The following is a 24,823-nucleotide window of genomic DNA, read 5'->3' on the forward strand; positions in this document are numbered from 1 at the left end:
CATTTGTTTATTTGTTTATTTTATTTTTTTTATTTCAGAGAGGAAAGGAGAGGGGGAGAGAGATAGAAACATCAATGATGAGAAAGAATCATTGATCGGCTGCCTCCTGCATGCCACCTACTGGGGATCGAACCTGCAACCCAGGCATGTGCCCTTGACCGGAATCGAACCTGGGACCCTTCAGTCTGCAGGCCAACGCTCTATCCACTGAGCCAAACGAGCTAGGGTTCTTGTGTTCTTTTAGTTGTTGGATTCACTTCAGAATTGCTGCTCTGTGTGCAAGTGGTATAGGGAGCCCACTCTTCAGTGTCTCAAGCATGAATTCAGGCTTTTAATTCCTTATAGTATTGCTGAGACCAGTCAACAATGGTTATTAAAATTTTACTAAAAGATAAAGTAACTGAGGAAAATCAAACAACAGGAAACTTTCAAATCAGGTATCAGATGTCACTGCTCCTATAATTCATGGTCGTACACTCTTTGTATAGCATCTTTATTGAGATACTAGAGACTCAATGCACGAAATTCTGCCTTCCCCTGGCTGCTGGTACCACCTTTCTCTGGCTGCCAGCACCGGCTTTCCTCCGGCACCCGGGACCTGGGCTTCCCTCCGGCCGCCAGCAGGCACCCGGAACCCAGGCTTCCCTCGCAGCCCCAGCTTCATCCGGAAGGTCATCTGGTCTAATTAGCATATTATGCTTTTATTATTATAGATAATTCATATCTACTTTAAAATTCATCCTTGCTAAGCATACCACCTAGTGGCTTTTTGTATATTTAGAGATATGCAGTCATCATCACTAACTGTACATTTTCTGGAGGTTGTCCTCCTTCCCCCTTCTCCCTGGTTTGTCACCTTGCTGCAGGGGCCTGCTCCCTTTTAGGTGAGAGTTCTCTAATGTTCTTCCAGGACTCTCAAGTTTTTCTCTTCAGCCATCAATCCTCCCAGCCTTTCTATCAAAGGAAGTCTTTTTTTCTTTCTCTTTTTCTTTTACAGTTCAGAGCAGTTTAGATCCCATTATCTCAACCTCCCTTTCAGACCAGGCTTGATCATTTGCATAAGTAAAAACCTAAGGGCTGTTCTTTCTAAATCCCTTTTTTAGACTATGTATGGAAGTGGTGATAGTAGCACACATTGTATTTCTTTCAGTCCAAACATAATAGGTGTAGTTCCAGTCCTTAATTTTATCATAGCATTTCTCTATGTCAGGTTTCATTTTCCCTTTAAATCAGCTCATCCTTATATTTTTAGTTTTAATAGCTGTCATTTTCCCAGTCACTTGAAAGCTTAGCAATGACTTTTCTTCCCTTATACCTGCAATTCTGCCATCCAAATGGTGGATAATTCATGCTCCTTTCACCTCTATCATGTCTCTACAGCTGTTCTCTTCTTTCCATTCCCAGCACTGTCACCCCAGATCAGACCCTCATTTGTTGCATTCTTTTTAACTTTTCTTGTTTCTTGCAACTCCATTCTGTTTTACACATTTACACTTTCAAATACAGGTGTGTTTGTTTTTTTTTTGGTTTGTTTGTTTTTTGTGTGTGTTTTTTCCTATTCCAAATAGTATTTCTGGAGTACTTCAGAATTGTTAGAAACTTCTCATTGCCTACTGAATTAAAAATAGACTTCTACCTTAACATTCAAGGTCTTCAAACGGCTGCAATCTGATTTTTGCTTGTGCTTACCTATTTTAACCCTCGGTTCCAACCAAACTGGTCTGTTCACCAACATTTTTGTGAAATGCTTTGCAGCTTCCCGGCATCGAGCCTCCACTTCTCATGCTTCTGCCCCTGCATGGAATGTCCTTCTCCGGGCTGTGTGCCCTCTCTGCAACCTGTCCACTGGTCAGGACCTGTCTCAGGACACTGTGTCCTCAGTGCATTCTTTCCATACTCCCATCCTCTGCCAATCACATGTATGTTCTTTCTCATTTGAATTCCCACAGCACTTTCTTTTTTAACGGGATTTATTTGATTTGGTACTGTCTAATCTGCTCTGCTTAATGTAATCTCTTTCAGTAGGTATCTTGTACTTTAGTTTCCCTGGGATGCTGTCCACAATGCCATTTATATAGTAGTAATGTTTGTAGTAATAACAACAACAATAATAACGGCATCTAACATTTATTAAGCACTTAACTATTTGTTGGGCACTTTTAAAATAAATTTTTATGAGTTAACGTATTTATTCCTTATACCTAAATTTTAAAGGAGTTACTATCTCCATATTGCAGATGGAGATGCAGACAAAGAGAGATTAAGTAGTTGGAAAGAAGCAGAATTGGGATTAGAATCTCCAGGGTCAGATGACTTATGAGCCCACACATATTCTTTTTTTAAAACCAATTTTTAAAAAATATATTTTTTATTTCAGAGAGGAAGGGAGAGGGAGAGAGAGATAGAAACATCAGTGATGGGAGAGAATCATGGATTGGCTGCTTCCTGCACACTCCCTACTGGGGATTGAGCCCACAACCCAGGCCTGTGCCCTTGATTGGAATCAAACCCGGGACCCTTCAGTCCGCAGGCCAAGATGCTCTATCCACTAAGCCAAACCGGCTAGGTTGCCCAAACATATTGTTAACCTTCATGCTATACTACCTTCTAGTAGGTACTTTGTAAATAATGACTTATACAAGGATGATATTTTCTTTGGTTTAAATACAAACATAGCAATTAGAAATAGTACAGAATAGCATTGTTACCCAAGCTCCTGAATGGCAGGTTTTTAAATTTATGCAACGTTTCATCTGACTGTATTTAGTAGTGAATGTATAAATCATCTGCATACACATTGAAGTATTTTTAGAAGAATGTTTTAAATGAGAAACATTCCCTCATAAAGTGACTATAGCTACCTGGTAGATGGGTTAAGGAATTTTGATAAAAGTTTCTTGGTAGATGGTTTAGGATTGCTCCAAATAAGAAACAGGTTGGAATTCTTTAAGCTCTTTCATGAGGCTATCTTGAGAGAGCTAAGAACCTTAAGTGTTTTAAATATTATTGTATGGAAGTAAATTGTACCTTTTCCCCCCCTTTTTAAAAAAGCAAAGCCCGTGGTTAGCACCACTCCAGTGCGGATGTCAGTTCCACTTACACAGACTGTCAAACAAGTGAGTATCACATAACTTCTTTTCTCAGTATCTCCCAAACAGACAATTTACTTTTAAAATAAAAAGTTAAGATACTTTTAAAAAATTAAGCTTTGGCCAGTTTTATTAAAGAAAAATGCCTGATTTACTTTTCACCAGTCTGTTCTGGCATGCTTCTAATGATAGCAGAATCACCTGGAACAGCGATAGCCGTGTGCATAACCTTCACATGCTGTGCCCAGGGCAGTGTCATTGCCACTGTAGTGATGGACACTAGGCTTGGCCAACATGGCGTAGCGCTCTATTTCAGACTTCCTAAGACTGGACAGTTGCTGGCGAGGGTGAACAGTTTCATTTTGCCTTGTCTGATTGTTTTTAGAGGCTGCTTGTACTCCAGCACGTACTTCCCAGTTTTCATAGCAAGTTATAGCCTAGAATTGATTGACTCCAGCCACTTTAAAAAATATATACATATATATATTTTATTGATTTCAAAGAGGAAGGGAGAGGGAGAACGAGACAGAAACCAATGATGAGAAAAAATCATTGATCGGCTGCCTCCTGCATGCCCCCCACCGGGGATTGAGCCCGCTATCCCGGCATGTGCCCTGACCAGGAATCAAACCTTAACCTCCTGGTTCATAGGTCGATACTCAATCATCGTCACACTGGCCGGGCAGCTTTTTAATCTTCTTTGCAGCCACCATCTTCCTGCCTTACCCATGGGTGAAAGTTAAGATTTAAGTATAAGAGATGTATACTGAATTGGAAAATTATAAAATTTATTTTTGTAATTATTTGATCTTTCCTTTTTTTAGGTTGTTCCAAAACCAATTAATCCAACTTCACAGATCGTTACTACTAGCCAGCCACAGCAACGGCTCATCATGCCTGCCACCCCACTGCCACAGATCCAGCCAAACCTCACTAACCTGCCGCCAGGCACGGTGCTGGCACCGGCTCCAGGGACAGGGAATGTGGGTTACGCAGTGCTTCCAGCTCAGTATGTTACTCAGGTATGAGGCAAAAATGAAGTCATTGCATTTCCAAAAGGATATTAGGTCTAAGATGGATAGCATTGTCACATTCTGAAAATGACTCAAACCATCTAACTCAGTATTAAGATGGCTCTTTCCAGAATTTTGAAATGTTAATGAAAACTTCTGAGTTTATTTTTGTGTATTCTTAACATTGAGAAATATAAAGCACAAGTCAAATACATAAGTTAGACAATTTGGAGCTGAAAGCAGGTTGATGAGAGGGCAAGACCATCTATGATAATAAAAGCATAATATGCTAATTAGACCAGACAACTGAACAACCTTCCGGACGTCCTTCCGGACAAAGCCACAGCAGCGGGGGCTGAGGTAGAGTGAGGGGGATCAGGCAGGCAGGCAGAGTGGTTAGGGGCAATCAGGCAGGCAGGCAGAGTGGTTAGGGGCAATCAGGCAGGCAGGCAGAGTGGTTAGGGGCAATCAGGCAGGCAGGCAGAGTTTTAGGGCTAATCAGGCAGGCAGGTGAGTGGTTAGGGGCAATCAGGCAGGCAGGCAGAGTGGTTAGGGAAGATCAGGCAGGCAAGCGAGCAGTTAGGGGTGATCAGGCAAGCAGGCAGAGTGGTTAGGGGCGATCAGGCAGGCAAGCAGTTAGAAGCCAGTGGTCCTGGATTGCGAGAGGGATATCCAAGGGGTCCTGGATTGTAAGAGGTTGCAGGCTGGGCTGTGCCCCCCCCCCCCCCCCCCGTGCACGAATTTCGTGCACCAGGGCCTCTAGTATAGATATAAGAGAAAATAAGATGAAGTTAAAATTATCAGAGTCCAAATGAAAGGACTGTGACCCTAATAAAGCTCTTCTTCATCTATGAATATAAAGCCACTGACTTGTTCTTGGAAAATAGACTGTTAGCTGGATTTCCAGGTGACGTGTCTTGAGTGATCTGTCCAGACTCATTTTGTCCATCTTTATTATTTTTTTTTATTTTTTATTTTTATTGATTTTTTTACAGAGAGGAAGGGAGAGGGATAAAGAGTTAGAAACATCAGTGAGAGAGAAACATCCATCAGCTGCCTCCTGCACACCTCCTACTGGGGATGTGCCCGCAACCAAGGTACATGCCCTTGACCGGAATCGAACCTAGGACCCTTCAGTCCGCAGGCTGATGCTCTATCCACTGAGCCAAACCAGTTAGGGCCATTTTGTCCATCTTTAGATCAAAGCCACAGATTATCCAGTTGGCTGGCTTGGATTAGGAGTGCTGCTTCTAGGAAGCAGAAGTTTTCTTTTTCATATCAGAGTCAAGCAAATTTGCCCGGACAAGTGTTGTTCAGTGGTTGAGCATTGACCCATGAACCAAGAGGTCACTGGTTCCATTCCTGGTCAGGACACATGCCTGGGTTTTGGGCTTGATCCCAGGAAGGGCTAGGCAGGAGGCAGCCAGTCGATGTTTCTCTCTTGTCAAAGTCTCTCTCTATTCCTCTCCCTTTCTCTCTAAAATCAATAAAAACACTTTTAGAAAGTTAAGAGTCAAGCAAATTAGTACCATGTTCTAAACTATTGAGTTGTTGATTTATTCAGCTTGTAAGAGGAGAAACAAAAACCTATCTTACTTTAATGAAATGTACTTTGGAGTATGGTGTGTGGCTACTAATTTTTTTTTTTTAATATTTTAATAATTTTTATTTCTTAAAGTATTACAAAGAGTATTACATATTTCTCCTTTTTTCCCCCCCTTGACATTCCCCCGGCCCCTACCCCCCACCCCCCCCCCCCCGCCCCGTGTCTTGTGTCCATTGGTTAATCTTACATGCATGCATATAAGTCCTTCAGTTGGTCTCTTAATCCCCCCCCCCAACCCTCCCCAGGCTTCCCACTGTAGTTTAACATTCTGTTCAATGTTGCTCTGCTTCTGTATCTACCCCTGTTCATCAGTCCATACTGGTCCCCTTTATTTGTCCCAACCTCACTGGAGTAGTCTCAACCTCACCAGGGCCGTCAGAGCCTCACCAGGGCCGTTTCAACCTCACCGGGGTCATCCCTACCTCACAGGGGCCGTTTCAACCTCGCCGGGGTCGTCCCTACCTCACGGGGGCCGTTTCAACCTCACCGGGGTCGTCCCTACCACACCGGGGCCGTTTCAACCTCACCGGGGTCGTCCCTACCACACCGGGGCCGTTTCAACCTGACCGGGGTCGTCCCTACCTCACGGGGGCCGATTCAACCTCACCGGGGTCGTTGCTACCTCACGGGGGCCGTTTCAACCTCACCGGGGCCGTCCCGACTAATTTTTAAATACCATTAATGTTCAGTATTTTTATCATTAGCATCTCTTTTATGTTTAGAAATCCAGTGTAAAATAGAAACTTAATTATTGTGCATGTAACTTCTCATTTTCTATAACTTGCAATGTGATGAATGATCAATATAGTAAATTTTATTTACATTGCATTTTTCTAGCCAATACAAGAGATTACAGTACTTTTAGGGAATTTTCTAATTCTAATAAGATACTCCTCTATGAAAAAAATTTATTATACAGGCAGTCCTTGGGTTACGTCGGACTCAATGTATGTCGTTTCTTGGTTATATTGCCATCTCCCATTTACAGTATTTATTTAAAAAAAAAGTTCCGTCATTTTGACGTATGTACATATGTGCTTTATGTTTTTTATTATTTATTTACCACAAGTAAAGGTCAGGAATTATCTTTCTTTCAAATTTTTGTTACTGTTTCACTTCATTACTGGTGTGTATGTGCTCCATGTGAGTGACGTAGGTGCTTATGTAGGTGGGTTCCGACTTACGGCGAAAATCACGTTTCGTTGCGCCGTAGAAATGGATCTCCAACGTAACCCGAGGACCTACTGTATTTGTACCATGTTGTACTTTAAAATGTTCGCATTGTTTTTACCTCTAATATTAGTTTGGATCTTTAGAAAAGCTGCCTTGAGGTAGTATGTTTGCATGAGCTTTTTCATTTTATTTTTTCTGTTTTAGTAAATGAATTTGTGCTTCTCACTGATAACTATATCTGCGAATATTGTCCATTTTTGTAAATATGGTCTAAAATTATCTTTCTTTACATGTAGCTACAGCAGTCTTCATATGTGTCTATAGCAAGCAGCTCTAACTTTACTGGTACATCAGGTGTCCAGACCCAGGCAAGGCTTCCATTCAATGGGTGAGTATTTGGAAAAGATGTAAGTTAAATTGTTGGATCAGGTTAAATCAGCATCAAATATATGTATTTCAAAATACATTTATTTGATTTTTCCCCCCTTAAAGCTATGCGAGATAGTCAAAAGAACTCGCAAATATCTTATTTGAGGGCCATCCCTTGAGAGGCCTGTTCTAGTTTTGTCATATCCAACACTATATCAGTGCCAACCCAGAGCTCCCCGCCCTCGCCCCAGAGGCCCTCCATCTCCTCCATCATTCCCACACATTGTCTTGCCACCAAGTGTGACTAATGATATTTCTGAAAACCTGGAGAATTCCTTCTCCTCCCTACAACCAAGCTTTCTGCTCAGGATGAGTTTCCAGCTGAATCTGGAGGCCGCTGGAGTTTTCGCAGGCATGGTGTCGGGGAGTGAAGGGGGGTTCTTGGAGATATGTGGGTGGACTTTTTAAATTTTAAGAGTCATGTATTTATTTTCATGTGTTGAATATATTAGTAGCTCATCCAAAAAATTAAAGAGAAGTCCCAACTTTCTTTTTCTTGGATATATTAATTTTTCCACATGCTTTATTCTCTCTCTGTCTCCCCTCTTCTCTCCTTTTCCCACCCTGAATATATTTTTTAAAGGATATTGGTTTTTAAATTGTTTTGTTGGGTCCTTGTTTTTTTTGTTTTGTGTGTGTGTGTGTGTGTGTGTGTGTGTGTGTGTGTGTGGTTTTTTAAATCTGTTTTTTAATCTGTTGTTTGTTGTCTTTGCAGTGTTGGATGGAACTAGTCTTACCTCTCCCCTCCAAAATTCCAGCTCCCTGAACTCTTTTCTACTCACTATCTTTTATAATTAAGTCTGAAAAGTTTTGGGGGAGATTTAAACTTTAGTTCTCTGAAGGAAGAGTATTTTTTGTGGAGTGTTCTGTAGAAGTTATTGATAATGTTCTTTTTTTTTTTTTTTTTTTTTTTAAGGATTTTGTATTGACTTTGAGAGAGAGAGAGAGAAACATCGATTTGAGAGTGCTCACCCCGCACTGGGGATCGAGCCTGCAACTGGGGCATGTGCTCTGACCAGGAATCAAACTGGCAACCTTTTGGTGCACAGGGATGATGCCCAACCAACTGAGCCACACTGGCCAGGGCCGATAATGTCCCCCCCCCTCATATCTTGACTCTCTGCCTATGTTTTCATGTTACAACTTGCTTTTGAACTTAATGTAAGTGGAACAACATAGCAAACTTTTATTAGAGATTTATACATCTGTTAAAGCTTTGTCTTAGGAGGAATTTACAGGTCCGGGACTGTATTAATTCTGAATACTTTTAACTGATTAAAATATGTATCTTTTTTTGTGTGTCTGTATAGTATAATCCCATCAGAGTCTGCCAGTCGGCCCAGAAAGCCCTGTAATTGTACAAAATCGCTGTGTTTGAAATTGTAAGTCTTTTTGCTACTGTTTCCTCATTTGATATACCCAAAAATGCTTTTAAAAATAAATATAGTTAACTAAAATTTCTTTATAGACCAATTCCATAAGTCTAAGTAATTTAAAGAAACATACAAGTGTGAATGTTTGAGAGTATGATAGTGTGAAAATACTGTTTCATTCATTCAGAAAAAAATAATTGTAGGGTCTTTACCATAGATGAGGCACAGGAGTAGGAGTTAGGGACACAGCAGCAGGAGACAGACGTAGTCTCTGTCCTCATTAATAAAAAATTTGATCTTATTTATGCCTTTATCATTTGGTCTCTTTGAATGAGGTGATACTCTGAGTAGTCTTAAAATTATTGGATGATTAATTTGCTTATTAGTACTGAAGTAAGAGATTTGACATGAAACAATTAAATGAAAAGCATTGGTCATGTGGGAGTTTAGAATCCAAAGAAGCATGGCAGTAGTTCAAGTGAGCAGGTTCCACTAACAGAATATAACCCATATTTCTCCTTTTTCATGATTTTGAAATAATTTACCTTGGGGGGCACACAGAATCGTGTAGCTCTAGTGTTGACAGCTGTTACTACTGGAACTAAGTTTCTAAAGTAAAATTCTAGGAGCCAGTGACTTTAATTTTGAGCTTTATCATGTAGTTGACAATACAGTGGGGCCTTGACTTACGAATGTCCCGACTAACGAGTTTTTCGAGATACGAGCCATCTCTTGGCCGATTTTTTGCTTTTGAGTTGCGAGCTAAAATTCGGGTTACGAGCCAGCTTCAGATACCCCATCGCTAGTTGGCGCAGCGAACGTCACAGTGAACGCCACAACATCAGCCCAGCATCACGTGTCTCACTTGTTCACTTTTTGATTTGACATACGAGTAATTTGAGTTACGAGCTCCATCACGGAACGAATTAAACTCGTAAGTCAAGGCCCCTTTGTATATGTTAACTCTAACTGGGTAGCACTGAGTACATTTCTAAAATGTTTTATCACGTGTATAATGCTATTAAATCAGATAATTTATAGTTTTGTTTATTTTAAAAATGACTTTTTTAATATAACTTACACCAACTTTTATATTCCAGATATTGTGATTGCTTTGCAAATGGTGAATTTTGCAACAACTGCAATTGTACTAATTGTTATAATAATTTGGAACATGAAAATGAAAGGCAAAAAGCAATAAAGGTGATTATTTTTTATTTCATTTAACTGACGAAAATTTTAGTTTTCACCTGTTTTATGTGGAACTCCTTGTTTTACAAGGAAAATTAATTCCCCTTTGCAGTATTTAAATTTAATTTCCTGTGATTTAACATCACTTGTATGTGCTCTGTTTTGATAGGCATGCCTTGACAGAAATCCAGAAGCTTTTAAGCCTAAAATAGGAAAAGGAAAGGAGGGAGAATCAGATCGACGTCACAGCAAAGGATGTAATTGCAAACGCTCAGGATGTCTTAAAAACTACTGTGAATGCTATGAGGTGAGATGCTGGCTGGGGAAAGTAATGGAGCCATCTTTTGAAAATCATGTTAGAAAGAGCATACTATAAAATTTCACTTGAAAATTGGGAGATTGCTTTGCTATTGGAGTATGAAGATACGCATAGTTGGCCCAAGGGCCCTCATTTGAGGAAAACCTTCTGGCCTCCCAAGCAAGGCTCAGAGAGCAATACAGGCCTACCTCGTTTTATTGCACCTAGCTTTACTGTGCTTCACGGATGTTGAGGTTTTTGGGTTTTTTTAATAAATTAAGGCAAAACCCTCCACAGCAAAAAGATTACAACTCGCTTGCAGTGGTCTGGAACCAAACCTGCAATATCTCTGAGGTATGCCTGTGCTTTAGTTTTGTCATTACAGTTTGGGATCTCATTAGCTGCTTTACCAGTTCATAACTTCTTGATCATTATACATGAACGTATGCAAATCAGATTTTCAATAAAAATAATAACGTCAGAGTGGATGGGAAACTCTATAGTGGTTCTCAACTGAAGGTCAGTACTACACAGTCTGTCCCCCATGGGCTTTTTGGAATATATATAGACGCAAAATAGCCTGCATTTCAGGGTATAATCCTGAAAATAAAGATTTATATTGCCAATAGTGCACTGTTGAGGAACACTGCTCTGTGGAAAAGTAGTTAAGAAGTTTGCTTTGTTAACAAAAAACAGGAAAGGAGGAATGCAAAATATTGCTGGAAAAAGTCATTGGTCATTGTGAGGTGATTGCATCTGTTTTTACTCTTCATCACCCCACTCAACTGGCTGTTTTTATTTATGCATCAGGAATCTTTTTTTTTTTTAATCCTCACCCAAGGATATATTTTTATTGACTTTTAGAGAGAGGAAGGGAGGGAGAGAGGTGGGGGAGGGGAAACATCCATCAATTACCTGCCATTTGTTCCCGGATGGGATGGAGCCACCACCTTTTGGTGCATGGGAAGACACTCCAACCAAATAGCCACCCGGCCAGGACCCAGGCATCTTTTCTGAAGAACGTGATTGAAACTTCTTTGACAGATGCCATGTAAATCATCCTCTTGTTTCAGAGAAAGTACTATATAGTTTATTATTTTTCTATTCAAAGGTTAAATACAAGAATCTAGTCATGCCAAGATTAGTTCCTCCCTCCCTCCACCCTCTCTCCCTCCCTCCCTTCCCTTTTTCTTCCTTTGTTAGAAACATCAATGTGGAATAGAAACATTAATTGGTGGCCTCCTGTTTGTGCCCCCACTGGGGATTGAACCAGCAGCCTAGGTATATGTCCTGCCCAAGAATTGATCCTGTAAACTTTTGGTGACTTGGACGATGCTCCAACCAACCCAGCCATATGGCCAGGGCTGTAATTGGTTTCTTGGTGCACCTGAAACTCTTTAATGAGATTCTTTGGAGTTGAGTCATTCCTACAGTTGGCTCTTCTCATCTGATATATTTTTATTCTTTCAGATTTCACTTTATTTTTAGTTTTGGCAGAAGGCCTAGCCTTGCACTTGGTCAGGTAATACCACCAAGGATTGCACTCTCCCTAGTAAGGTTTGCTCTGCTGCAGGAGTATCTAAGATTTGTGTACTGCCCTGGACAGTGTGGCTCAGTTGGTTGAGCATTGTCCCATGCAACCAAAGGTCACTGGTTTGACTCCTGATCAGGGCACATGCCTGGGTTGCGGGCTTGATGTCCAGTAGGGGGCATGCAGGAGACAGCTGATTGATGATTCTCTCTCATCATTGATGTTTTTCTCTGTCTCCCACCTTCCTCTTTCTCTAAAAATCAATTTTAAAAACATATTTTTAAAAAAAGGTTTGTATACTGAATTTCTCATTTATGTATTGCATAGGTCAAAAACACCACTCGGGGAAATATAGGAAAGTAAATTTTGTTAGTCCTAAAGCCAGTATTAGTGAAAATTGCATATAATCAAGATTATTTTTTAAAGTCTTTCAAAATCTGTGTCCAACAAGCCAGTTTTTCATTCGGTGTTGGAAGAGATTAACTCTTTTTTTAATTTTATTTTATGTTTGTATTGATATTAGAGAGAGGAAGAGAGAGGGAGAAAGAAATAGAAACATCAATGATGAGAGAGAATCATGGATCAGCTGCCTCCTACTGGGGATCAAGTCCATAATCCAGGCATGTGTCCTAACTGGGAATCAAACCGTGCCCTCCTGGTTCATGGGTCAAAGTTCAGCCACTGAGCCACACTGGCTGGGCTTGACTCTATTATTTGTTGCTGTTTGAACACCTGATCAAATAGGTGGCTTCTGCTAGTAAATCATATCATATAAAAATTATCATGAATATGTTAAATTGTAAGCCATAAAACCAAGTCCACAAAAAGAGAGAAAATGGAAATTGATGTAAAGCTAGGTCAGAAAGGCAAAGAAACCCTTTCGTTGGAGTGTCAGTGAATAATCATGCTATTCAGACAGATATGAACTAATCATTTAATTGAATTGTTTAGCAAATCTGTGAATCAGTCATCTTTTGTGTTGGAGTGATGGTCAATTTGCATATTACCTCTTCATTATATAGGATATTAAAAGTGATAGACATATACATCTTTTACATAGGAGGATACAGGATAGTTAATAGTCAGCAGTTAACACAATAAAAATAACAATGAGAGGATTTGTAGACTCTGGTGCATAGATTGTGCTCTGAAGGTCCGGAACAAAAGGCAAGTTACCCTGACTTTCCAAAGGTATGTTGTCATAGATGCAAAAAACAGTAGACAAGCCCTAGCCGGCTTGGCTCAGTGGATAGAGAGTCAGCCTGTGGACTGAAGGGTCCCAGGTTCGATTCCGGCCAAGGACACATGCCTCGGTTGTGGGCTTTATCCCTAGTAGAGGGTGTGCAGGAGGCAGTCGATCAATGATTCTTTCTCATCATTGATGTTTCTATCTCTCTTCCCTTCCTCTCTGAAATCAATAAAGAAATATATTTTTAAAAAAACAGTAGACAAGCTAAGTTGAGGTAAAGATTGACTTTTGTCAGGCAAGATTCTAGCCTAGGACATGACTACCTGCCATATAAACTGCTTTTTGTTAAAAAGTTTTCATTTCAGCCTGATCAGTGTGGCTCAGTGGTTGAATATTGACCTGTGAACCAGGAGGTCATACTTCGATTCCCCGTCAGGGCACATGCTTGGGTTGTGGGCTCCATCCCCAGGGAGAGTGTGCAGGAGACAGCCAATCATCAGTGATTCTCATCATTGAAGTTTCTCTCTCTTCCTCTTCCTTCCTCTCTGAAATCAATAAAAATATATATACAGTGGGGCCTTGACTTACGAATGTCCCGACTAACGAGTTTTTCGAGATAAAGCCATCTCTCGGCTGATTTTTTGCTTTGAGTTGCGAGCTAAAATTTGGGTTATGAGCCAGCCTCAGATACCCCACCGCTAGTTGGCGCAGCAAACGTCACAGTGAACGCCACATCATCAGCCCAGCATCAGGTGTCTCACTCGTTCACTTTTTGATTTGACATATGAGTAATTTGAGTTACGAGCTCCGTCACGGAACTAAATAAACTCATAAGTCAAGGCCCCACTGTATTTTAAAAAGTTTTCATTTCAGACCATTCTTTTTTTTTATTATTATTGCTTAAAGTATTACAAAGAGTATTACATAGGTCTCCTTTTTTTTTTCTCCCCTTGACATTCCCCCGGGCTCCCCTACCCCCCAGTGTCTTATGTCCATTGGTTATGCTTATATGCATGCATACAAGTCCTACGGTTGATCTCTTACCCCCGCTTCCCGCCCCCCAACCCTCCCCAGCCTTCCCACTGTAGTTTGACAGTCTGTTCGATGCTGTTCTGCCTCTATCTATTTTTGCTTATCAGTTTATAATGGTCAGACCATTCTTGAGGTTACTTTAGGTCTCTGAGTTTGCAAGGCCGCCATGCAGGCCTTCCCTGAGCTTATCAGGTTAGCGTGTGGCCTCTTTTCAGTCCATATATTTTATAGAAATAAGAACATTATATATACAAAAAATCTTTTTATGCATTGTTTGTGGTACTCATGAGCTGGAAGCAAATGGCCATCGAACTAAAAAATGAAAAAGACTTTAGGATTTGTGAGGTAGTATATGTATGTGTACATAATATCTACTTTTTTTCATAAATATATATATACTTTACCTATTTTTTTATGATTTAATATGGGCTGTTGAAGGGTTTGAGGAATCCGTAGAAGGGAGTTTAAGGAGGGAGATATTCATAATAAAAACAGCAACTATGAAATCCTTTCCATGTGGTATTGTGTGTTTGCATAAATGGGAGGTCACCAACATGTTAATGGTGACTTGATTGAGGTGGTTCGATTCTATGTGACCCTTATTTTTAATATTGTAATGAGTCATTCATATTCTTTAAAAAGAACATGTTTTTCATATCAGGAGGAAAATCTATAGTGGTGGTGGGGGGAAATGAACTCAAACACAAACATTGCATAACCACTCTCAGACTTAAGAATACCTACCTATACACATGAGTAGTTAGCGGCCATAGTAGTTGCTGACATGGTGTTTGTCAGCAAGAGTGGTTTCCATTTTATCTTATGTCAGTTGACCAGTTAGTTATCTGTTGATTTGATCAGGGAGTCTATAGTGACTTGTTTTGGTTTTGATTTGGAAGCTTTTCTTTTGTCAATCTTTTAGGCAAAAATTATGTGTTCCTCAATATGCAAATGTATTGGCTGTAAGAATTTTGAAGAAAGCCCAGAAAGGAAGACATTGATGCACTTGGCAGATGCAGCTGAAGTAAGGGTACAGCAACAAACAGCGGCGAAGACTAAGTTATCCTCTCAAATTTCAGACTTGCTTACTAGGCCAGCACCAGCTTTGAGTAGCGGAGGAGGAAAGTAAGTTAATAGTTTCATCTCTTTATAATATGACATGAATATTCATTTTTGGTAAAGTTTCTCCTTTTGGACAAAATGGAGTTCATACTTCGTTGTTGCACATCTGATTTTTACGTTTTCTTGCTGTCTTTACTTGTTGTAAAGGAATGTAAAGGCAACAGAAAGATCACCCAGACACGTTGCACAGTTCTAAAATGCACAGTGATGCTTTATTTCATTCGGCTTTCATTTCATTGGCTTTCTCCCTACTAAGATAAGCAATTCTAGAATTTGACAAACCTCTAAGAAAACTAGATTTTTCTTTTCTTTTTTTTTTTTTTTTCGCTAAAAGTATTACAAAGGGTATTACATAAGTGTCCTTTTTCCCCCCCCGCCCTTGAAAACTAGATTTTTCATACCGCTTGCTGGTTATGTCATTTTCCATATTTTTGTACTTTCTTACTGTCAATGTAAGGAAATGTCCAGACCTGTAAGAATTTTTAAGAGTTTATTTGAGCCAAACTAAGGAAAATTACTGGGAAGCTAAGTCTCAATGGATTGAGAAAATGCTCCAGAGATTGGTAGTTTTGCACCTTACTTTATACATTAAAATCAAAGGAGGAGACATAAGGGTGTTATGAAATTCATTGCTGGTAGATTAGGGAGATGGGAGAAAGCAAAGTAGGGAAATCTCTGGGATTGGATTAAAGGTAAAACAAATTACCCTGACATTCCAAAGGTTATCATTAATGCAAAAAGACAATAGACTGGCTTAGTTAAGATCAAGATTGACCTTTGTCTAGAAAGATACTGGCCTAGGGCTACCCTCCATGACTAGCTTTTATTTACTTATTTATTTTTTAATATATTTTATTAATTTTTTTCAGAGAGGAAGGGAGAGGGATAGTTAGAAACATAGATCAGCTGCCTCCTGCACACCCACTACTGGGGATGTGCCCACAACCAAGGTACATGCCCTTGACCGGAATCGAACCTGGGACCCTTCAGTCCGCAGATCAATGCTCTATCCACTGAGCCAAACCCGTTAGGGCTAATTAGAAAGTTTTAATTTCAAGTCATCCTATGAGGTTACTCTGAGTTTGTAAGGCCGCCATGCAGGTCTCCCTTGAGCTGGTCAGGTTTAGTTTCATCCACGTTACCTTTTCTTGCCTTTTCTGTGCCTCTTAGCGCCAAACACTGTATTATTGTAGCTCCTTATTTCACTAGACTGCTGAGCTCTGGAGTAGAAAAGCTGGAGCTTCATTTAAAGTCAGGGCGACCTGAGTTTAAATATATCTGTGCTCCGTAGTAGTGTGTGAATTCAACAAGAACTTCGTCTCTGAGCCTGTTTTCTTAGCCTTCAAATCACCCTTATCACAGACTGTGAGGAGAAAAGCATCTCTGTTGCAGTGTTTGGCAGGGCCTGATTCTACAAGTTTACTGACTTGGATTTATATTAGTTAGAGGTTAATTTGAGGAATTATTAAATGCAATGACTTTTGCAAAAGGTATATAATTTAAAATGTCTAAGTTGAAATAAGATCTAATACTTACAAAAGTAAGACTTCTTTTGTACAACATATTTCAGCTATTATTTCTGAAGAACTTTTACACCTGTAATAATCAGCAAATGGTTCTTCACTGAATAAAGTAGAAATGGGTTGACATCTTAATAAGGGATCCTTTCTGGTCATCTTGCTTCCAATAACCCTTCAGAATATTAAATCTATCTCCATGTGGAGATTAAAGATATTGCCTACACTCAAATATTTATAATTAATTTTTCAATTCATTTCCATGAGGAAATATTTTACATTATAAAGTGTAAAAGCATACAAAATAATATACTACTAGAGGCCCGATGCATGAAGATTCATGCAAGAATAGGCCTTCCTTCCCCTGGCTGCCAGCACTGGCTTCCCTCCAGCACCCAGGACCTGGGCTGCTTCGCTACGGCTGCCGCTGCCACCCACCGGGACCCAGACTGGTTTGCTCCAGCCGCCGCCAGGCATCTGGGACTGGGGTTGCTTTGCTCCAGCCACTGCCGCCACCCACTGGGGGCGTGCTCCGAGCCGCACTGCGACCATTCGGAGCACGCCTCCACCCCTGGTGTGTGTCCACTGGGGCTGGGGGTGGCACACAGTCCCCTCCCGCCCATCTGCGTGCGCAGCTCCTCCTGAGCAGTCGTGATGCAGCCTCCTCCTGCGTTGGTTGTGACGCCCAGCTAATTTGCATATTACCTGTTTATATATATACTAGAGGCCCGGTGCACAAAAATTTGTGCACTCAGGGCGGTGGGGGGGGGGGGGGGGGGTGTCCCCCAGCCCGGCCTGTGCCCTCTTGAAGTCTGGGACTCCTCGGGAGATAACGACCTGCTGGCTTAGGCCTGCTCCCGGGTGGCAGAGGGCAGGCCCAATTCCTAAGTGCAGCCCCTGGTCAGGCTCAGAGCAGGGCTGATTGTGGAGTTGGGGCACCGCCACGTCATGCACAGAGCAGGGCGGATCGGGAGGTTGCAATGCCACCCTCAGTCACGCTCAGGGTAGGGCCGATTGGGGGTTTGGGGCACCGCCCCCTGTCACACTCAAGGCAGGGTCGATGGGGAGGTTGCAGCGCCACTCCCTGTCACGCACAGAGCAGGGCCCATCAGGGGGTTGGGGTGCTGCCCCCTCTCACGCACAGAGCAGGGCCCATCAGGGGGTTGGGGTGCTGCCCCCTGTCATGCACAGAGCAGGGCTGGTCAGGGGGCTGAGGAGCTCCCCGCTGTCACTCACAGAGTAGGGCCGATAGGGGAGTTGGGGCACCACCCCCTCTCACACACAGAGCAGGGCAGATCAGGGGGTTGGGGCGCTGCACCCTGTCACACTCAGGGCAGGGCCAGTGGGGAGGTTATGGCTCTACCCTGTCACACACACAGCAAGGCCCGTGGAGGGGGGTTGGGGCGCCACCCTCTATCACACACAGAGCAGGGCGGATCAGGGGGTTGGTGCGCTGCACCCTGTCAAACACAGAGCCGCTGGGCAATCAGGGGATTGGGGAGCTCCCCCCGATCAGGCACAGAGCAGGGCTGATCAGGGGGTTGGGGCGCCTTCCCCTGTCACGAACAGAGCAGGGCAGATAGGGAGGTTGTGACCCCGCCCCCTGTCATACACAGAGCCGCAGGGCGATCAGGGGGTTTGGGCGCTGCCCCCTGTCATGTTGATCCCGGTGCCAGGAGGCATATTACCCTTTTACTATATAGGATAGAGGCCTGGTGCATGGGTGGGGGCTGGCTGGTTTGCCCTGAAGGGTGTCCTGGATCAGGGTGGGGGTCCCCACTGGGGTGCCTGGCCAGTCTGGGTGAGGGGCTGAGGGCTGTTTTCCGGAAGTGAGTGACTGAAGCTTCCAACCGCTCCTTGCTTTCTTTTTTTTTTTTTTTATTCTGGGCCAGCTTTAGCTCTGAGGCCTCGCAGCTGAAAACATCGATACAATGTTGCTAAAGCCCGGCTGAATGAAAGCCGGTTTCTGGGCTTTTGTTTAGCTTCTTATTTGCAACATAGTATATAGTTGCTTAGAGTTGCAACTGAGAGGTCGGAAAGTGAGGCGGGGAATGTTGGAGTCCTCCTTCACTGAAGCAAGCGAGCCTCATGTTCGCTTCCAGCTGCCTGGCTGCCGGCCGCCATCTTGGCTGACAGTTAATTTGCATATACTCACTGATTAGCCAATGAAAAGGGTAGCGGTCGTACGCTAATTACCATGTTTCTCTTTTATTAGTGTAGATATATATAGAAGGTAATCAAAACTATGTAAAAACAACTATTAAAAATGTTATACCAACATGTAACATTTGTCTTCAAGTGGCAAAAGTTTGAATTTTTCTTTCCTTTTTCTAATTTCCAAATGTGATATAATGAGCACTACTATTACACAGTATTACTAAGTATACAATATTATAATATTAACATGATTATAATATTTTTTAATTTAAAGTAGTTTTTGTATTTTAAAGAATTCTCTACAACTGTATACCAGGTTAAATCCTAAATTACCCTGTCTTGTCATAGAGGGATTTAATTAAAGACTTCATTTTTTTGTTTTGCCATTGTCTTCTATCAGTGACTGCTTAAAAGTTGCTGAGTTAGTGGTTAGATTTAGGTTGCCCAATTTTGTCTCCTGAAAGCTTTTATCGCTTGGCTACATATAGTAAGCCTCAAGATGGATTGCTCTAATTCAGAACTCAGTAGTTCAGGTCTTTATGAATGAAACTCCATGTATTTGGTTTCCCCTTGTTTTGTTTGTTGTGATAGGACAATGCAAAATTTTGGGGTGCTTGATTTTTAAAAAACACACAAATATATGGAAATATGGGAAAGTACTTTATTTTTAGTGTTGTCCAGGAGATAGTGCTTTCAATTCCCAATAATTCATCTTTTCATTCAGCAAATATTTTTGGAGTGTCTCATGTCAGACACTTCTACACAGTGAAGAAACAGCAGTAAGTAAAACAAAGACTGCACTCATGGACCTTACATTTATGAATCGGGAGGACTTTTGTTACAGAAATATTAAGTCAACAGGTAGAATTACATCTTTTAGTTAACCAGATAACTTTGTCTAGGTAATAAGACATTTTATGTAAAATGTATTTTCTGAACAGTATTTTTCAAATATGGTCAATCATAAAACCAGGCCTAACTGTTTAAGCTCTTTAGTAGGTGCTGTGCTCATTGCATAAATGTGATAGAGTGTGCTGGTGAATCATGAAAATGTCAACAGATTTCCAAATGAAACATTGCCACCCACTTTGTAGTTACTCAGCACCCCATCATCTCTCTCTCTCTCTCCATCATTTCAGATTGCCATTTACATTTGTAACTAAGGAAGTAGCTGAAGCCACGTGCAATTGCCTTCTTGCCCAAGCTGAGCAGGCAGACAAGAAGGGAAAATCAAAGGCAGCAGCTGAACGGATGATACTTGAAGAATTTGGACGATGTTTGATGAGCGTTATCAACTCTGCAGGAAAAGCAAAAAGTGACCCTTGTGCTATGAATTGCTAACTCTTGTGCAAAAGACTGATAAATGGAACTGTACAGAAAATTGAAGGTGCAGGGACACTGGATTTTCTGGAAGATAGTTTAACAATTATTGTATTGTTAATTCAGTCCTTGTGAGACCTGAAATTATAATATTGAGAAGAAATTTTAAATGAGGAAATTAGTACATTTTAAATCTTAGTTAAATCTGCTTATGCCCCTTCTAAATTGAATATTTTATTGTATTATATAGATTTTTAATTTGCTTGTGTTTCTTAAGAATTAGATGTTCTATCCTCTGACTCTATTGACAAAGAACATTTATAAATTACTATAATTTATAATGTATGGCGTTGTATGACTTTGTTCAGTAGAAAAAGCCAAAGCAGCATTGGTATTTCCCAGTCATTCTCTGGTACTAGACTAGACTATAAGCAGATAGAACGTCTACATAAACAAATTCTTATGAAACATATTTCAATGACTTTATGTTTAGAAAAGCACTGTCTTTTTAAAGAAAAATCGACTTTTTAGGGTGGATTCTGGAATAATATCCTATTGTCACTTTGGGAATGTAAGAAGGGGAAGTAATCCATGGGCACACTTTTAAAATAAAAAAGTTAATTGTGTTTTTTTTTTAAAAAAACATTAAGGGATAATAGATTAATTCTCAAAGGATGGACAGTGTGTTTTTATAATAAGTGACTAAGAAATGCTCTGGGATGTTTTTTCATTTTCTTTCAAGTAAGTGGTATGTATTTGAAATAAATTATCAAGGTGATTACTGGGTACCATTAAAATGAAAGGTTCCTATAAACAGAAGCTAAACACATTAGGTAGTGGTAAAATAGAACCTTATGCAATAATCAGGTATAAAAGTTGAATTGGATGGAGAAATATAAAGAATATTGAAGTTCTAAGAGATGAATGTAGGGAAGGATTTTTCATCTGTATAAACAGTTCTCTTTATAGACTTTTGAACTTAGAGGTTCAAACCAATAAATGAGTTAATTTACTGAAATGGGCCTCCTAGCAAAGCTTTCAAAATTGTAGTGGGTATTTTTTTATAAGGGAAGCTTAATATGGCATTATTTTTAACCAGTGATTTGGTACACTGAAGGTATGAGTGTTTTCATATAATTACTAAAATAACCTAAATCACTTTGAGAATTCAAAAGCTTTATGAATTTAAGAGCCTGTTATAATAGGACTCTGATTTTATGACAAGAAAAAACCATGTTGGAATTCAGGCATTTGTTAGGTACCTTAATCCTCTATAATTATTAGTATGTGATTATTACATTTCCTACAAGAGATCTATAGTTGTATATATTAATTGTGTATATATGTTCATATGAACACACAAGATACAGGCAATAGAAATTAAGTAATCCAAGAGTCCGTTATTCATTGAAGTATCTATTTAAATTTGGATTTATAAAATTATAGTGCAGTAAACTTTAAATGTAGATAATGCAAACATTCTTAGCACCTCTATCTAGTATGTTTAATTAAAATTTGTATAAATGTAAATTAGTGTAAGGATAAAATATCTAATCAAGTTATTTTTCAAAAGATTACAATACCTTTTTGGTCTAAACCTAAACTTTGTTCATTTTGTACATATTCTGTGTTCAATTCTAATTGCACCTTTGTGATGTGTATTTATATACAGTGTGCAGAAAATGTTTGTGAAATTTGGATTACAATTATAGATTATGTATGATGACATTGCTTGAGAATGTTTTGCTTGTAAAAATTTAAAGGTGCAATCAAATACTACTAGTTTTACTGATTTTCAAGAAGCTAAAATATTAAGCCTTTTCCTTTGTGTGTAGTACTTACTAAACAACTTTTTGTATTTAGGCATTTGCATCAAATTGCTGAGTAAGATTAATATCCACATTAATTCAACAATTTTAAAATACTGTTTGGGGAGGGTTGGGTATATAATTTTTTAGCTCTATTTACATCCCAAAGTAGAAAGATTAAATTTATATTTACTAGAGCTATTCAAAGAATACACTTTTCTATATTGTAAAAACATGACAGCAAAGTAAATCATACAAAAAATAAACATTTATACTATTCTGTAAAAAAAGATTTTGCACTCTTCTTTAATAACACCACTTTTAACCATTTAACATGCAAACCTTTTAGACATACCTGATTGCAGGTAAATTTAACATTACTTTTGAAAGCACAACTAAAAACTAAACCTATTATTTTGCCCAACTATCATTAACATAAGTTTCTTTGAAATGAGACATTGATTTTTCCCTCAGTTTGTTGTTAATCCTCACCAGAGGACATTTTTCCATTGTTTTTTAGAGACAGTGGAAAAAAGAGACAGAGAGAGACACAACACATCAATTGGTTGTCTCCCTCACCGGTGGATCAGGGTGGGGGATGGAGCCTACAACTGAGGTACTGCCCTTGACCGAAATTGAACCCACAACCCTTCAGTCAGAGCGGGGCCGATGCTCTATCCACTGAGTCAAATTGGCAAGGGCATTATTTTAAAGGGCAGAAACTCAATCTTACTCTTTCCCTTCCTAAGTTTGAAATTCCTATGGTGAGCACCTTCCTCCAAGAACCGAAAGCAACTTGCAGGTCTGGTCTTTGGGCTATATGGGAACCCAGAACCTTGATGTTACTGGTAATAAAACAAGCAGAGCAGCAACTTGTGGGAAGACTGCTGCTTTAGCCTCCGCATCCTTTGATATGGACAACTGACTTTTGCTCAATTCTAATGTAAAATGTGAATAAAAATACCTTTAGAGGTCTTCTATTTTATAGTTTTATAGCTAAGAGAATGAATACTTATGTAGATACAGGTTTAAACCAGGACCTCCAGCCCTACCTGTGATCAGATTGCATCCCTTAAGCATTTCATATAGGAATTTTGTTGCACCAACCCAGAGAGAAGCCAATCACTAGAAAACCTTGAGTATTATAGTTATTTTCTATTATTATGTAGTTTTATGTAAATTAATCTTTTTTTTCTTGTTAGGGTGCCTTAACTTTTAATTTTTTTTAAATTGATTTCAGAGGGAGAGAGGGATAGAAATACCAATAATGAGAATCACTGATTGGCTGTCTACAGCATGCCCTCACTGGGGATCAAGCCTGCAACCCAGGCACATGCCCTGACTGGGAATGAACCTGACCTCGTGGTTCATGGTCAATGCTCAACTACTGAGCAACACTGGCCAGACCAAGGATTTATTGTCAGTTATAAAGTGTAAAAAACTTTAAATTAGAACTTGTTTTAAGTAGTTTTATGAAAGCATTGCATTTAAGGCATTTTATTTTTTATCAAAAACAATAAAAATGCATATATTCAGGGTAATGTTTATTAAAGGTCAAAGACTTTAATAACTAATTTATTATGTTAGCAAATATAATTTGGAAATATATAAAAACAATACATCATGACCAGATTGGGTTTATCCCAAGAATAAAAAGGATGCCCTCCCTCCCAAAAAATCAATGTTATGTATCATTAAAAAAAAATCAATGTTAGGTAATGTTAAAAAAATACTAATGTTCTATATCAACATGCAAAAGAAAAGCTATGTGATTATCTCAAAAGTTGCAGAAAACAACCTTTTGAGTATACTAAAAACTACTGAATTGTATGCTTTAAAAGGATGACTATTATGGTATGTAAATTACATCACAATATTTTTCAAAAAAATTACATGTCAAAATTCAGTATCCACTTATGGTTATAAAAACACAACTTTCAGCAAATGGGGAATATCAGGGATTCTAAACCCGATAAAGAATTTTTACAAAAAAAGCCTACAGGTAACATCATATAAATGATGAAAACAATGTTTTTCCCCTAAGATTGAGAACAAGGCACTCCTATTCAACATTGTCTTGGAGGTCACTATACAATCAGGGGGAAGGCCATAGATCTATTTGTGGATGATGTGAATACCTATATAGGAAAGTCAAATAATCTTTTTTTAAAAAGCACTAGGACTAACAAGGTCAGTATGCTAAAGTGTATTTGTATACAGTATTAATTAACATTTAGAAACAGATTTTAAAATGACCATTTATAGCAGCACCACAAAACATGAAATGTACAAGGTCTGTATGTGAAATGTAGGAAACACTGATTTCTAATAATCAAATACCTTAAAAAGAGAGACCATGTTTATGGATTGGAACATTCATTATTAAATTTCTCCCTAAATTAATCTATGGATTCAACATAACTTGTCAAAATCCTAGAAGGAATTTTTGTAAAATTCAACAAGCTGACTATAAAATTTACATGGACAGGTACAACTACAATTGCCAAATATTTTTGAAAAAAAGGATGAGATTGGAGGACTTCAATCTGACTTAAACACATTAAAGCTAATCAAGACTGGTATTGGTAAAAGTTAAAGAGAACAGAATAGAGTCAGAAATAGACATCTATGTATTGTCAAATTTTGACAAGTGTTCAAAAGTAATTCACTAGAGAAAGAACAGTCTTTTTAACAAATGTTACTGGGATATCCATGTGAACATCCAAACAATTTATACAGCACACCAAAATTAGCTGAAAATGGATTATAATCTAAATATAAACCCTAAAACTACAAAATATCTAGAAAACAGGAAGAAGAAAAAAATGTGACCTTGGGTTAAAGATTGCTTAGATATGAAACTAAGAAGAAAAAAATCAATAAATTGGACTTAACAAAATTAATGTCTGCTCTTCAAAGCACACTAAGAAATAAGAAAAGCCATAGACTAGGAAAAATATTTGCAAAACACATCT

At 39.4% G+C, this 24,823-nt stretch overlaps 1 protein-coding gene and 1 pseudogene across 6 annotated transcripts in view; one reads left to right on the top strand and one right to left on the bottom strand.

Moving 5' to 3' along the window:
- The window catches only part of LIN54 (lin-54 DREAM MuvB core complex component), a 66,309-nt gene extending 44,200 nt beyond the window's left edge, over positions 1-22,109 (top strand). For all 6 annotated transcript variants that reach the window (XM_070393950.1, XM_070393976.1, XM_070393940.1 and 3 more), the window contains exons 6-13: positions 3,052-3,116; positions 3,914-4,111; positions 7,178-7,269; positions 8,621-8,692; positions 9,784-9,886; positions 10,044-10,181; positions 14,847-15,049; positions 19,860-22,109. In XM_070393950.1, coding sequence (XP_070250051.1) covers positions 3,052-3,116; positions 3,914-4,111; positions 7,178-7,269; positions 8,621-8,692; positions 9,784-9,886; positions 10,044-10,181; positions 14,847-15,049; positions 19,860-20,061 — 1,073 coding nt within the window. In that variant the 3' untranslated portion in view covers positions 20,062-22,109. The remainder of the gene's footprint in view (positions 1-3,051; positions 3,117-3,913; positions 4,112-7,177; positions 7,270-8,620; positions 8,693-9,783; positions 9,887-10,043; positions 10,182-14,846; positions 15,050-19,859) is intronic.
- LOC139006720 (large ribosomal subunit protein eL30-like) lies at positions 3,241-3,802 on the bottom strand (annotated as a pseudogene).
- Positions 22,110-24,823: the final 2,714 nt, after the last annotated feature.

This window comes from Myotis yumanensis, unplaced genomic scaffold, assembly GCF_028538775.1.
Source record: "Myotis yumanensis isolate MYYU_CA2020_CCGP unplaced genomic scaffold, mMyoYum1.0.hap1 SCAF_1, whole genome shotgun sequence".
Classification (NCBI taxonomy): Eukaryota; Metazoa; Chordata; class Mammalia; order Chiroptera; family Vespertilionidae; genus Myotis; species Myotis yumanensis.